General features: G+C 39.8%; 2 protein-coding genes across 9 annotated transcripts in view; one reads left to right on the top strand and one right to left on the bottom strand.

Annotated features, from left to right (window-relative positions):
* Nucleotides 1-16,348, bottom strand: part of LOC127410724 (transcription initiation protein SPT3 homolog) — a 160,484-nt gene that overhangs the window by 102,046 nt on the left and 42,090 nt on the right. The window lies entirely within an intron of this gene.
* The window catches only part of runx2a (RUNX family transcription factor 2a), a 90,038-nt gene continuing 89,113 nt past the window's right edge, over nt 15,424-16,348 (top strand). For all 3 annotated transcript variants that reach the window (XR_007892155.1, XM_051645911.1, XM_051645912.1), the window contains exons 1-2: nt 15,424-15,483; nt 15,706-15,826. Coding sequence is in view for 2 of the 3 variants with exons in the window: in XM_051645911.1 (XP_051501871.1) it covers nt 15,769-15,826 (58 nt within the window). In the remaining variant the exon portion in view is untranslated. The remainder of the gene's footprint in view (nt 15,484-15,705; nt 15,827-16,348) is intronic.

A 16,348-nucleotide genomic window follows, 5' to 3' on the forward strand; every position in this document is an offset into this window, starting at 1 on the left:
TAAACGCACACCCATTCATACACACACACACATATATATATACATACATACATACATACATATATACATACACATATACATATATATGAATATATATATACATACATATACATACATACATACATACACACATACATACACATACGTAGTGCAAATCTGAATACAAATCGGTTATATACAGTGCAAGGGAATGTAATGGCAGAAGAGGTTGGATGTGTTGGATAATATAAATAGACTAAGCTGTTTATTGCACATTAATTATTGCTCAAAGGGGCAGTTTTAACTGTTCATGAGATGGATAGCCTGAGGGAAAAAACTGTTCCTGTGCCTGACGGTTCTGGTGCTCAGAGCTCTGAAGCATCGGCCAGAAGGCAACAGTTCAAAAAGGTGGTGGGCAGGGTGATTGGGGTCCAGAGTGATTTTTCCAGCATTTTTCCTCACTTGGGAAGTATATAGTTCTTGAAGGGAGGGCAGGGGGCAACCAATAATCCTCTCAGCAGTCCGAACTGTCCTTTGTAGTCTTCTGATATCCGATTTCATAGCTGAACCAAACCAGACAGTTATTGAAGTGCAGAAGACAGACTCAATGACTGCTGAGTAGAACTGTATCAGCAGCAACTGTGGCAGGTTGAACTTCCTCAACTGGCGAAGGAAGTACAACCTCTGCTGGGCCTTTTTCACAGTGGAGTCAATGTGTGTCTCCCACTTCAGGTCCTGTGAGATGGTAGTACCCAGGAACCTGAATGACTACACTGCTGCCACAGTACTGTTTAGAATGGTGAGGGGGGACAGTGTTGGGGGGTTCCTCCTAAAGTCCACAATCATCTCCACCGTTTTGAGCATGTTCAGCTCAAGGTTGTTTTGACTGCACCAGACAGCCAGCTGTTCAACCTCCCTTCTGTATGCAGACTCATCATCAACTCAGATGAGGCCGATGACAGTGGTGTCGTCTGCAAACTTCAGGAGCATGACAGAGGGGTCCTTGGCGATGCAGTCGTTGGTGTAGAGGAAGAAGAGTAGTGGGGAGAGCACACATCCCTGGGGGGCACCAGTGCTGATTGTTCAGGTGCTGGAAGTGAATTTCCCCTGTCTCACAAGCTGCTGCCTGTCTGTCAGAAAGCTGGTAATCCACTGACAGATAGACGTGGGAACAGAGAGTTGGTGTAATTTAGTCCAGAGAATAGCTGGGATGATGGTATTGAAAGCCGAACTGAAGTCCACAAAAAGGATCCTTGCATATGTCCCTGGTCTGTCCAGATGTTGCAGGATATGATGCAATCCCCATGTTGACTGCATCATCCACAGACCTGTTTGCTCGATAAGCAAATTGAAGGGGATCTAGAAAGGGTCCAGTGATGTCCTTCAGGTGGGCCAACACCAGTCTCTCAAATGACTTCATAACCACAGACATCAGGGCGACAGGTCTGTAGTCATTAAGTCCTGTGATTTTTGGTTTCTTTGGGATGGGGATGATAGTGGAACGTTTGAAGCAGCATGGGACTTCACATTGCTCCAGTGATCTATTGAAGATCTGTGTGAAGATGGGCACCAGCTGGTTAGCACAGGATCTAAGACATGCAGGTGAAACGCCTTCTGGACCCTGTGCTTTCCTTATCCTTTGTTTTCGAAAGACGCGGCTCACATCATCTTCACAGATCTTAAGTGCAGGTTGAGTAGCAGGAGGGGGGAGGAGGGGGGTTTCAGGAGGTGTTGGTGTTTGTGTGAAGTGAAGCTCAGAATGGGTGTGGGGTGTGAGATTGGGCCTTTCAAATCTACAGTAGTACACATTCAGGTCATCAGCCAGTTGTTGGTCCACCACAGGGTTTGGGGTAGGAATCCTGTAATTCGTAAGTTGTTTCAAGCCACTCCACACTGATGCAGGGTTGTTAGCTGAAAACTTGTTTTTCAGCTTCTCAGAGTATCTTCTTTTAGCCACTCTAATTCCCTTATTCAGTGTGTTCCTGGCCTGATTGCACACGACTTTATCCCCAACCCCAGCATCCTATTTGGCCTGATGAAGCTGCCTGAGTTCTGCTGTAAACTATGGTTTGTCGTTGTTAAATGTTAAATAAGTCCTAGTAGGAATGCACATATCCTCACAGAAACTGATATATGATGTTACAGTATCTGTGAGCTCATCCAGATTGGTGTCTGCAGCTTCAAAAACACTCCAATTGGTGCAGTCAAAGCAGGCTTGTAGTTCCAGCTCTGCTTTGTTGGTCCATCGCTTTACAGTCCTTACTACAGGCTTAGCAGATTTTAATTTCTGTCTGTAGGTTGGAAGAAGATGAACCAGACAGTGATCAGATAGTCCCAAATCTGCTCTAGGGACAGAGCGATATGTATCCTTTATTGTTGTGTAGCAGTGATCCAGTATATTTCTGTCTCTGGTTGGGCATGTGATGTGCTGTCTGTATTTGGGCAGTTCACATATGATTTGCTTTGTTAAAATCCCCAAGAATAATAATAACTGAGTCCGGGTATTGTTGTTCCATATCTGTGATTTGATCAGCCAGCTGTTGCAGAGCGGCATTCAAACAAGCATTTGGCGCGATATACACACTCGCCAGAATAAATGAGGAAAACTCCCGCGGCGAGTAGAAAGGCTTACAGTTGATAAAGAGTGCTTCCAAATTAGGACAGCACATCTTCTTTAACGTTGTTACATCTGTACACCAACTTTCATTTATGTAAAAGCATGTTCCACCGCCTCTCGTTTTCCCCGTTAACTCCGCGATGCGATCCGCTCTGAACAGCTGAAAGCCCGGCAGATGTAATGCGCGGTCCGGAATGGCTTCACTCAGATGTAGTTCGTCCGTTTTGTTAGGAAGAGTGCGGAGATTCGCAAGATGAATGCTCAGCAGCGCTGTTCGAAAGCCACGCCGACGGAGCTTGACCAGCGCGCCTGCTCGTCTCCCTCGCCTGCATCCCGAAAGCGCGTTTAAACAACAAAGCCACGTCTCCGACTAAAATGTCCAACAAAATGTCAGAATATTCAAAATCAGGGAAAAGATTGTCTGGTATATGCTGTCGAATGTTCAGCAGTTCATCTCTGGTAAAACTGACTGGAAAACAAATAGGACAAACAAAACAATAGGAGCGCTCCACACCGAGGCGGCCATCCGCGGTGCCATCATATGTTGTGTTTATTCATTAACATTTGTAAATGTATTCCTATATTTACTGTGTATTTTCACATTGAGAATCAATGGATTCATGCAAAAACTGGAAAATGTTGCTTTCAGAGGCTTTATATGGAGTTAGGATGAAAATAAGGTCCATTTCGAACTGTTCTGAGACCAGTGCAGACAGACAGCACACTGGAGGTTAAGTCATTCACTAAATAGGGAACAAGGGAGCATCCTATACTTTCTATGCAGTTAAGTGCATTCACTCCTAAAATCTGATCAAAAGTTCAGTTTCAGGCTGCAGATGATGTTTGGATCACTCAACATGTTTGGCAGACATGGGACAATAATAATCACTACATAGATTCATAATTTATAATGCAAAATTTTATTTTAACTTGGTTGGCAGTGATTGGATGATGCTGGACATTACTTTAAATAAGAATTATTTATTCAGCTTTATAGAAAATCAGCTGTAATGTCTGTAACATCTCAAAAACATGAATAACCAACACTCCTGGACACATAATAAACTATTTGATGAAAAAAAAAAAAAAAAAAATATATATATATATATATATATATATATATATATATATAAATATATAGCCTGGTATTACTTCAGATTTCACAGTTTAGTCCTGCTGTCCACATATGTGGATATCAATGTTTCGGAAAACTATTTGCTCTAGATCTTTTGGTTTTGTTTTTTGTTTTTGCTTGTTTTTTAAGTGCTACCTTACAAATCAAAAAGGGAAATGGAAAATGCACACGCAGTCACGCGGGGGTCTCAGGAGGTTAAAGTCAACATTTAAAATCAACACTGACCCCATTTTCTTTCTTTATACATGTTCCTGGTATTATTATGAACTATTCATTGGTGCGCGATATTCCAAAGCAAAGTTTGTTTTTGTAATCTTTCATCAAAATAACTTATCTACGTCTAAAAAGACTTTTCTTTCTGTCGGAAACATTCATTCAGAAATACTTCACAATACGGAAGTAAAATGCATTGTGAACGCCGTCTCATATTGTCTTTGTTTCAGCACGGATGTACAAACAGGATGTCGAATTAACGTAAAGTCTAATAGTAATGTTGTATACTGTAGCCTAATCCACAGTGCTTCTGTATGTCACCCCTGATTTGTGAAAACCTTTTAGATAAAACATGTTTTTCAGCCTTTCTCACAGGAGTAACTTTTCAACGCTGACCAAACTTTATTTGCGGCTGCATTTCATGACCTTAAATGACCATTTGGGGAAAATACTGCAATAATGTCACTTCACCATACAGAGACAAAACACACAGTTGGGGTTAAAATAGTTTCAAGAGTGCAAAGAGCAGAGGTGTCAAAATAACACAAAAATCTATTAATAGTCGAGTGGAACATAAACCTAAAAGATTTCAGATTGGCATTAGACTACACAAGCTTCGGTAAACACTTTACAAGCAGTCTGTTAACATAATGATGAAATAAAACCAAAGCGTGAAAAAAAAAAGAACTCTTTTCCTTCCATTTCATTCGTGGTCTTTAATTTGTTTAAATTCTGATCATTAAACAATGATTGACTAAATCCATTCCAATTTTGTCTTTCTGGTGCAAATGTTCATTATTTGAAGCAATCAACATCAGAATATTGCATGACAAAGAAACGCTGGAACTATTTAGACACTAATTACAGAAATTCATGTTGCAAATATCAGATAAATGTTTACAACAATCCCAGAAATAATGTACACAAGGCTGCAGACTACAACAGCAAAGCCAACAATCTAATTTCTACATAAACATGGCAAACACAGTAATGCTTTCTTAATTATTTTTGAGCCTGATGTGATTTGCATCATTCGCTTTCAGTCTTTTTAAGCTCATTAGTACGACTGAGTGGAGGAAACATCGGGAAGGGCAAGTCATTAGACATCAAAAAAATTATTTTGTCTTCAGGGTTGAACATGCAAGGTAATTTCTAAACCACTGCAACAAATAAAATTCTTTCTTACTTTCTTTCAGAAAACAAATCAATTTATATTACACCACTCTCCGGAAAGCTTAATTCTGGTTGGTCAACTGCCGCATTCTGCTTTAAAATATATATTTTTTTATGTAATAACCGCTAAATATTTGAATCAACCGTTGTCCCAGACAAAACATTCCCTACATAGATGTGCTTTTTCATTTTTACCAATTTATGTAATTAAGCAATTGTCAAAGTTTCCAGTAGTATTTACTGTAATACTCTACAAGCCATGATGTCCGATTTTGTAGCTGAACCAAACCAGACAGTTACTGAAGTGCAGAGGATCCTTGCATATGTCCCTGGTCTGTCCAGATGTTGCAAGATATGATGCAATCCCATGTTGACTGCATCATCCACAGACCTGTTCTCTCGATAAGCAAATTGAAGGGGTTCCAGAAAGGTTCCAGTGATGTCCTTCAGGTGGGCCAACACCAGTCTCTCAAATGACTTTGTGACGTCAGAGCAACGGGTCTGTAGTCATTAAGTCCTGTGATTTGGGTTTCTTTGGGACAGGGATGATGGTGGAGTGTTTGAAGCAGCAGGGAACTTCACACTGCTCAAGTGACCTGTTGAAGATCTGTGTGAAGATGGGGGCCAGCTGGTCAGCACAGGATTTTAGACAAGTGGGTGAAACACCATCAAGGCCCTGTGCTTTTCTTGTTTTTTGTTTCCGGAAGACCGGCACACATCCTCTTCACAGATCTTAAATGCAGGTTGAGTAGCAGGAGGGGGGGGGGTTGCAGGAGGTGTTGATGTTTGTATGAAGTGAAGGTAAGAGCGGGTTTGGGGTGTGAGACTCAGCTTTTCAAATCTACAGTAAAACACATTCAGGTCGTCATTTGTTGATTCCCTACAGTGTTGGGAGATGGTGTCATGTAGTTAGTAATGTCTTTCAGGCCTCTCCACACTGATGCAGGGTCATTAGCTGAAAACTTGTTTTTTCAGCTTCTCAGAGTAGCTTCTTTTAGCCGCTCTAATCTCCTTTGTCAGTGTGTTTCTGGCCTGATTGTACAAGATTTTATCCCCACTTCTGTAAGCATCCTCTTTGGCCTGACAAAGCTGCCTGAGTTTTGCTGTAAAGAATGGTTTGTCATTGTTGAACTTTACTAGTTCATTGTTCAACTAGTAGGAATGCACATATCCTCACAGAAACTGATATATGATATCACAGTATCTGTGAGATCATCCAGATTGGTGTCTGCAGCTTCAAAAACACTCCAATCAGTGCAGTCAAAGCAGGCTTGTAGTTCCAGCTGTGCTTCATTGGTCCATCTTTTTACAGTCTTTACTACAGGTTTAGCTGAATTAAGTTTCTGCCGGTAGGTCGGAAGAATATGAACCAGACAGTGATCAGAGAGTCCCAAAGCTGCTCTAGGGACAGAGTGATATAAATCCTTTAATGTTGTGTAGCAGTGATCAGGTCACTGGTGGGGCATGTAATGTGCTGTCCGTATTTTGGCAGTTCACGGGTGAGGCTGGCTCTGTAAAAAATCGCTGAGAATAATAATAAGTGAGTCTGGGTATTGTTGCTCCGTGTCTGTGATCTGATCAGCCAGCTGTTGCAGTGCTGCACTCACACATGCTTGTGGAGGAATATAAACACTCACCAGAATAAATGAGGAAAACTCCCTTGGCGAATAGAAAGGCTTACAGCTGATAAAGAGTGCTTCCAAATTAGGACAGCATATCTTCTTTAACATTGTTACATCTGTACACTAACTTTCATTGATGTAAAAGCATGTTCCACCACCTCTCGTTTTCCCTGTTACCTCCACAATGAGATCCGCTCTGAAAAGCTGAAAGTCCAGCAGATGTATCGCACTGTCCGGAACGGCTTCACTTAGCCAGATTTCTGTGAAGCACAAGGCAGCAGAGTTTGAAAAATCCTTGTTTGTACGGGTGAGGAGATGTAGTTCGTCCGTTTTGTTAGGAAGAGAGTGGAGATTCACTAGATGAATACTCAGAAGCTCTGTTCGAAAGTCTCGCTGTTGGAGCTCGACGAGAGCGCCGGCTCGCTTCCCTTGCTTGTGTCTCATAGTGCGCTTGAACAACACAGCTGAGCCTCCAACAAAAATGTCCAGCAAAATGTCCGAATAGTCAAAAACCGGGAAAAGATTTTCTGGTATGTGCTGCCGAATGTTCGGCAGTTCGTCCCTAGTAAAACTGATTGGAAAAAAATTATTAAACACTGCACAAAGAGCTCCACATCAAGGCTGCCATCCATGTCGCCATCTTGAATCAAGGAAAAATTATCTGAATTATTATGCATTATTTATATGAATTATCTTTATTTGGGGGCTTTTCTCAGCAAATAATGATTGTATGCAATTAATTGCGATTAATCGGCATGTCATGTAATTAATTTGATTCAAATTTTAATCGATTCACAGCCCTAGTCTGTAGCTTTAAGAACATTTTGTGGGGTTTTAGTGTCTGAAAACAATAGTGGCACACACAAGCATGAAAACAAAGAGCACGAGTGAGCATTTGAGGGCTGTTTAGTCTATGAGCAACATGTGTGTGCAGACAGCACAAAATCTGATCACAGCATCAATATCAAAGACTTTTTCACTTTAATGTTCGGCAAAATCTGAACATTCCTCTGCAGCTCAAAAAACTGTTCAACTGTACAAATATAATTTAAATGTAAAACAAATGTACAGTCCTGTCTTGAGGATCTTTGCCTTGTTTTCCAGTAAAAGTAAACATCTTTAACACAAGATAAAAACTGCATAAGATAGTGAAGGCATATTTCACTCAAAAGTAAAACATGTGATTTTACAAACGTGACATTTCCTTTTGTGTTCCACAAGAGAAAGAATGCCATACTGGTTTGGAACAACATTAGGGTGAGTAAATGATGACACACTCAAAAAAATATTTTAGCCTTTTTTTTAAATGTACGCATTTTAATTTCATAAGAAAATTCCATGAAATTTAATTGAGTAATCTTTAACAAAATTAAATTAATAAAATGTAAATGTATTCATGTTTTATTCATTTAATTTTGTAAAAGATTGCACAATTCAATTTGATGGAATTTTGTTATGAAATAGAAATGAGTAAAAAAGGCAAAAATATGTATTCTTTTTTGTTTTAAATAAAAAATTTAATTTTTGGACGAACTTTTCCTTTAAGACTTGTTTTCAGAGAATATTGAATGCAAGTGCATTTTGTTAAATTTGCTGATATTTTTAACTTGTTTAAAGCATCATTTTTACTTTCTGATTTGTTTAAGATCACTGAGATATTTTAATGGAAAACAAAATAAAATACTATAATTTTAATAGGCTATATAAAGTAGTTAATGAAATGAGAAATAAATTTTTACTCCACATGCAACGTCATGTTAAACAGCACACATATTTAACAGTGATGAGTCACAGGCCGTTGACGGCTTTCTAAATGTCACTCTGCACTCACATTGCCAGTTCACAGGCAAACAGACGTGATAATTGTCAGAAATAACAGGTTCTTCTCCTTTAATTGTTGTTCTCAAGATGTGCTCGTGCCGCAAGCCAAAGCCACTGGTGCTGGCATGATCTTGTCATATCCCAGAGTTCTGCGATGTGCTCGACACGTAAACATCAGTTGTGGCTTAACTTGACTTAATCGTTGCCAGAATGAGTTTCAAAGTGTTTTGCATGACTAGGTCAATGTGGCCGTCAACACTCAAAAAATGTTCCAGTTACCCTGAATTATGGAATTATATTTTGTGAGACTGTAAAGGACACCGGTCTATTATGAAATAAACAGCTGCTGTGAAAGTAAAATCAAATATTCAACAAGGTATCTTAAGCCATGTCTAAAGTAGAGGTCGACCGATAGATTTTGCCGATACTGATAACTAAGGCGGTGGAAAAGGTCGCTAACCGATTAATTGGCTGATAAAACATTTTTTCATAATCTTTCATCAACATTTAATAATTCCTCTACCTCTGAAACAACTCATATATTCTGATGATGTCACCAAGGCTGCAATGGTGATAAAATAATAATAATAACCAATAATATCAAAGCCATACTTTTCACAATCCAATAACATTCAAATTGATAAAATCAAGTCCCGCCCTACAACATTTCATTATTCATGTTAGCATGTTAGATGTGTTGCGAATGCTGATTCATGTTATCTTTAATAGTGATAAATACTACAGTTGCAAATATTTGCCTATTTTTAGATTATTTGCAACTATAGTGTCATTTCCACTGTCAATACAATGAATAACAAGTTATATTATGTATACTGTATATCAGCCACTAAATGTTGACAATGGCCTTTTAAAAAAAAATCTAAAATGCACTAACTATAGCACAATCTAGCGTACATCACGCTACGTTTCATTTCGCTAAAATACCTGATTACAAATTGAGGTGAAATGATCCAAACATTCTTTGTACATGATACAAGTACAGTGCAATGAAAATTCAAACTAAATCTAACATAAAACAAAGGCAATCTGAGAAAACACAAAATGCAGTTTTTAAATGATAATGTTATTTATTGATGCAAAAAATGTATCCAATACCAACTGGGCCTGTGTGAAAAAGTATCTGCCCCCATAGTTACTAAATACCCAAATCTATAAAACTACATTTATAATGGAGTTCAGTTGGACTAGACTCACCCACGCCTGATTACTGCCAGCCCTGTTTAATCAAATCAACACCTATATATAACTTTTTCAGCAGCATGAAGTTGGCTAAAAGGGCTCACCCAGTAGCACACTGTGGCAAGGTCGAAAGAAATTCCAGAAATGATGAGGAAAAAGTTGATTGAAATACATCAGTCTGGGACAGGTTACAAAGCTATTCAAAGGCTCGGGGACTCCAAAGAACCACAGTGAGAGCCATTATCGCCAAATGGAGACACCTTGGCACAGCAGTGAACCTTCCCAGAAGTGGCCGACCTTCCAAAAATTCCTCCCAGAGCACAGTGACAACTCATCCAGGAAGTCACAAAAAAGGCAAGGACAACATCCAAGGAACTGCAGGCCTCTCTCACATCATGACTCCACCATAAGAAAGACACCAGCCAAAAATGCCATCCATGGAAGAGTGGTGAGGTGGAAACCACTGCTAACCCAGAAGAACATTAAGGCTCATCTGAATTTTACCAAAACACACCTTGATGATCCTCAAACCTTTTGGGAGATGTTCTGTTGAGTGATGAGTCAAAAGTGGAACTGTTTGGAAGACAGCGGTCCTGTTACATCTGGCGTAAATCAAACACAGAATTCCACAAAAAGAACATCATACCTACGGTCAAGCATGGTGGTGGTAGTGTGATGGTGTGGGGATGCTTTGCTGCTTCATGGCCAGGGCGACTTTCAGTAATTGAGGGAAACATGAATTCTGCTCACTACCAGAAAATCCTAAAGGAGAACATCCGGTCATCAGTCCGTGAGCTGAAGCTCAAGCGCAACTGGATTATGCAGCAAGACAATGATCCAAAGTATAGGAGTAAGTCCATCTCTGAATGGCTCAAAAGAAGTTAAATTAAAGTTTTGGAGTGGCCAAGTCAAAGTCCTCACTTGAACCCAATTGAGATGCTGTGGTAGGACCTTAAACAGGCAGTTCATACTCAAAAACCCTCCAATGTGGCTGAACTAAAGCAGTTCTGCAAAGAAGAGTGGGCCAAAATTGCACCACAGTGTTGTGAAAGACTGATCTCCAGTTATCGGAAGCATTTGGTTGCAGTTGTTGCTGCTAAAGGCGGCACAACCAGCTATTAAGTTTAAATGGGCAGTTAGTTTTTCACATTGCTTCAATAAAAAAATATATATATATATATATATATATTTGAAAACTGTATTTTGTGTTTACTCAGGTTGCCTTTGTTTTATGTTATATCTCGTTTGAAGATCTAAAACAGTTTAGTATGAAAAATGCACAAAAATAGAAGAAATCAGGAAATATTTTTACATCACTGTAACTAAATTCAGTATACCTTTTCAAATGATCCTTCACATATATTAAAAGGGATAGTTCATCCAAAAATTAAAATTCTGTGTGACACTTTTTTATCTGTTTCTTTTAAGTCTCAGTCACCATTCACTTCCATTAAATGTTTTTTCTGTGGTGTTCTGCGAAAAAAAAGTCACTGGTTTGGAACAACCCAAGCGTGAGTAAATGACCATAGAATCTTTATTTTTGGGTGAACTATCCCTTTAAAGCCTATTTTTAAAAAGTTTGGCTAAAAAAAAATGCATTACATATTTCCTGTGTCACAAGAATTTGAATATTGTTTTACCTCTAAGCTGCAAAATTTGAACACTGCAAAAATAAAAACAGAAGTTATGGAAAAAAAAAAATATGCATTTCAACTGTGATCAGGGTGTGAGCTAGTGTAAGTTTACATGTGACGACAAAACTGAGAAATGAGTCTCTATAAAACGGCTCCCATTAACAATTTTACTCCTTCCCAGACAAGCCCAATTGACGCTAATGACTGAATTTAAACTAACAAACGTAACCTCTAATACCATTTGATGCCATCTATAGAACATGGCTTTCAGTAGTAAAGGCGCAAAAAACTCGTAATAGCTCTAATTTATTAATGTGTGAAATCGTTCCGAGGTGTAATGTCTCCTGGAAGCATTAACGCGCGGTTCCACCGGCAGCCAGTAATACAGTTCTAGCATCTAATGCCCTGTTTATACCTGTGTGGTCTGTACTGAAGCAGGCAAAGCTAAAGCCTGGCTTTAGAAGGGCACACACACTCCGTTTTTCTTCAAACATGGACCACAGGGAGGCCATGCTCACAGGAGGACCACCAGAGCTCATCGGACAAAGAACAGATATTCGCTGCTTAGCCACTAATGTGTACATAGAGACAGCAAAAACAGCATGAATAAAAAAAAAACAGTGTTTCTATAATTAGCACAATGTGCAGTCATGGGTTTCTAACGTAACCTAACCTAGCCTAGACTAGCCTAGCCTAGTCTAGCCTAACCTAACATAACCTAACCTTACCTAGCCAAGCCTAGTCTAGCCTAGCCTAACCAAGCCTAGCATAACCTAACCTAGCTTAGTCTAGTCTAACCTAACCTAGCCTTACCTAACTTAACCTAGCCTAGTCTAGCCTAGACTAGTCTAACCTAACCTAACCTAACCTAACCTAGCCTAGCCTAGCCTAGCCTAACCTAACCTAGTCTAGTCTAAACTAACCTAGCCTAACCTAACTTAGCCTAGCCAAACCTAGTCTAACCTAACCTAACCTAGCTTAGTCTAGTCTAACCTAACCTAGCCTTACCTAACCTAACCTAGCCTAGTCTAGCCTAGACTAGTCTAACCTAACCTAACCTAGCCTAGCCTAGCCTAACCTAACCTAGTCTAGTCTAAACTAACCTAGCCTAACCTAATTTAGCCTAGCCTAACCTAGTCTAACCTAACCTAACCTAGCCTAGTCTAGCCTAACCTATCCTAGCTTAACCTAGCCCAGTCTAGCCTAACCTAATCTAACCCAACCTAACCTAGTCTAGCCTTACATAACCTAACCTAACCTAACCCTAGCCCTTATTTTAAAGGGTGAATTCACTGAAACGGAATTGCTCTTACTGATAGTATAACTTATTTTCATGCAGTTGGGCTGTCTGCATTGAATAAAGGAAATTAGGTAAGGGTAATTAGGTAACAGTTATCAGGAAACAGAGCAAACAAACCCAGAAAATTTTTGCTGATCGCAATTTGTGCCCTTTTCATGCAAATGCAGTAGACACTAAAAGATAGCGCACTAAAATTTTTAGAACGAGAATTCAAGATTCATACACAAACAATTCTCCAAAATCTTCATCTAGCTACAATTATTGCTTATATGATCACTAGAAATGTACAGAAATATCCCTTTGTTTAACGGCGGCTTTTCTTAGACAATAGCGCAATGTTTATCACGTCATGGAACAAATTGGGCTAACGTTTGCAGTGCATTCTAAAATTACCTTTATTTGCACAGAAAGGAGGCGTGTTTGCACAGAAAAGAATGACAATTGCTTAATTTAGATACATATGGTGCAGTGCTATATCAGCACATACAGTATATAACGCCAAATTGGCATGTGGCTTGTTTGTGAATAAGACGCAAGGTTTTGTGCTAAATTACCACACATAGGGCTGAATTCACTAAAGAGTTGCCACATCTTTGCACATGATATTTTAGTGCAAAAACTTGCATGCAATCTAGATTAAGCAGACACAATCAGCATTCTCAATGCACTTTTACTGCCCGAGGAAAGCAGGCGGTAAACTGACTTTTATTTCAAAGACATGTTTGTGTACTGTACATTTTATATCCATCATGGCAGAATTCATTAATCAACTAATGATGAATAAATTGTCTGCTCTGATTAACACCTGACTGAAGAAAATTAGCAAATCAGGAAAGGGTGCAAATACACCGACAAAGTGCACTAATCGTAATTTGTGCCCTATTCATAGAAGAGTAAAAACTAGCACATATAGCGGCTGAAAATGTTGGAATGCTGCTGGTTTGTTAATAAGGCCACATCTAGACTGATCCGTTTTCGTTTTTTTGTTGTTGTTTTTTTTTTCTAATGTTATCTTTTTCCAATGGTAATGGAGAGCATTTTTCGAAATGCTCAATTTTCGGTGGAGGAAAATTCCGTTCTTGTGTGGATGAGAGGTGTAAATGTAGCAACTGAAAACATATCAAGTGTGGGTGAGATGCAGGGGTTTTGTACTAAAATATGGCACATTGTGTCACAGCTGTTAAGAGACTTCGCCCCTGAACACCTACGAATTGTGATTGTTACTAAATTTGTCTGCATTAACTCAAGATTACAATGAAAATGCAGATCTTGTTTTTACATTCGTTGTCCCTGATCACCCTTGTTCTCAAATGCCTCTCCAGAGAACAAGTATGAGGAACTTTCTACTGTGGGCAAAACGTTTCCTGTTATAGCCACACGGTGGTTGCTATGTGGTTGCTAAGGTGTTCAGAGTGATTTCTAGTCAACTGCTATGTGGTTGCTAGGCAGATATGACTCGAATCCCTCCTTCAAAACAAGTCCATGGGATTTTTCTCCTGTTTCATCATCTGCCAGGTGAAAATCATAGAGGAAAGTAATACGTAGCACACACGTTTAGGGTTAAGGGTTGGTTTAAATGCCTAATAGTGATGCTTGCCTTAGTGGAGTGGTGGCCTGGATACTCGGGTGTATTTCACTGTCTTAGGTTTCTGAAATACTTCCTACATTTGTAATTTCCTTTTAAAGTCATGTTATTGCACTCAAAATTCAACTTACCACCTAATGTGACCCAGAAATACGAGAGCGAGGGTTGCAGAAGCGGAAATACCTCGCCACATTTTTATCCACGCTTACACAAACACCTGAGGCGCATACTCTCCGTGGAGCTCTGACCGTGTGCCAAAATCCCAACCTGTGAGGCGCACAAAACAGACTGATGAATCACGGCAGCTAATTCACACGACTGAGCGCTCGTTAGACGGGAGAACTGCTGTGCTGCAGGGCGCTGAGTGAGAGACAGACGTGATTCAAGACTAAACGCAGGATTCCCTGCAGACTGTCATTTCTCAAAGAGACGGTTATGCAACTTATATGTCTGCAACACACCTGGAGTCTGACAGAACGGCACCCATGCAGGAAGAATGGCAAAAAAAAAAATTACAAAGGAGAACATGTTAAAGAGATACCAGGAACGAGAATCCCTGAAAACAAGATTAATTGGGAATTCAATGCGGAAAATGTGTAGACAGAAATTTTGAATTGCGACGAATTAATCTTGAGTTAATCTTGTGTTTTGTTTTTACAGGGTAAAATTGACTAATATTTATGGATGTGACATGATGACATGTTGACTAAATTTAAAGGACATTTTCACCAATAGACATACATTATGACTAACATAAAAAAACAGCAATGACAGCAATGTGAACGTGTGAAGCACTTTAAAAGGACCCAAGAGAGGTACAGAGAGAGAAAAAAGGGCTTTCCACATGAGATGGGAGCAGTTCCTTTCCTTTTGTATTCACAGGAGCTGAGGTCGCATCCTGTTGGATGTGAATAGAAAGCTCAGGACCACTGACAAGAGGGCTGAGCCCTCATCAACTCCTCTGATGTCACTGAACACATGAGCCAGCCTCTCCAGTAACAGCCTATCAGGACAGGACCCCAGAAAAGTGTGTTTTAAAGCTTACAAGTTTTTGGATTGTGAGAATGTCTCATTCCCCTCACAAACAACCACAGAACCACAAGTGCGGTGCGTGCGATTTCCCCAGGACGACAGGAGGCAGGCACTGGGGTGTAAATGGTTAATCAGAGTGGGTCAACCCCAGTCACCGAGACCCAACAAGCCTGTAAGTACACTCCTAACCACACTCGTATATGCCGTTATTCCATTTGCTTCCAATATCTGTGCCTGAATGTTCTCATGGGCTGCAAACTGCATTTCAAACATGCAACTACTGAGCATACACACCGTGCATAGAGTGTGTCTTTAGTTCACGGGGGTTCGTCTTTTGGATGTTTGCCGTTTCGTTTTGTTTCTTCGTATGCCTTGATATGATTTGTGCTCCCAGTTTAGGACTTCAAGGGTCACCACGACCACCAAAGGAGCAATCCGAGGATATCCACGTGTGGCTATGGCATCCAACAGTCTTTTTAGCTCGGTGACTCCATGCCAGCAGAACTTTTTCTGGGGTGAGTGCTGTGAAAAATTATTTTCATTTCTCTGCACTGTGGTTCAGAGTTGGGTCACACAGAAGTCAACGTCTGTGAACGGCACCAGCCTCGGGTCAGTAAGCAATGACATACACACGCTCTTCTGATAGCATCTAGGGTAGAAAGCCACTTCAGAAACGTTAAGGGTTGCTGTGTTTACATTGACAAACATGCTAAGATGCTGACATGTTTGTGTAACGTAAAAATGCATTTGTGGAACGGCGAGGGAAAAGAGAAAAAAAATAAAAAAACCGTACCGAACGTATAAACATTCACTCTGCTTCAATTTACAGAGCTACATTAAAACAAGATGTGGAAACATTCAGCGCAAAATGGAATCGCTGTGTAGGATTTTATGCGGTTAAATCGGGTTAATGCTAATTGATAAATGCATAAACTCAATCCAGTTCTGAATAATGAGTGAGCTTGTATATATATATATATATATATATATATGAATGAAATGCACTTGAACAAACATACAAAATTCATCTTCATTTT

This window comes from Myxocyprinus asiaticus, chromosome 20 (genome assembly GCF_019703515.2).
Source record: "Myxocyprinus asiaticus isolate MX2 ecotype Aquarium Trade chromosome 20, UBuf_Myxa_2, whole genome shotgun sequence".
Classification (NCBI taxonomy): domain Eukaryota; kingdom Metazoa; phylum Chordata; class Actinopteri; order Cypriniformes; family Catostomidae; genus Myxocyprinus; species Myxocyprinus asiaticus.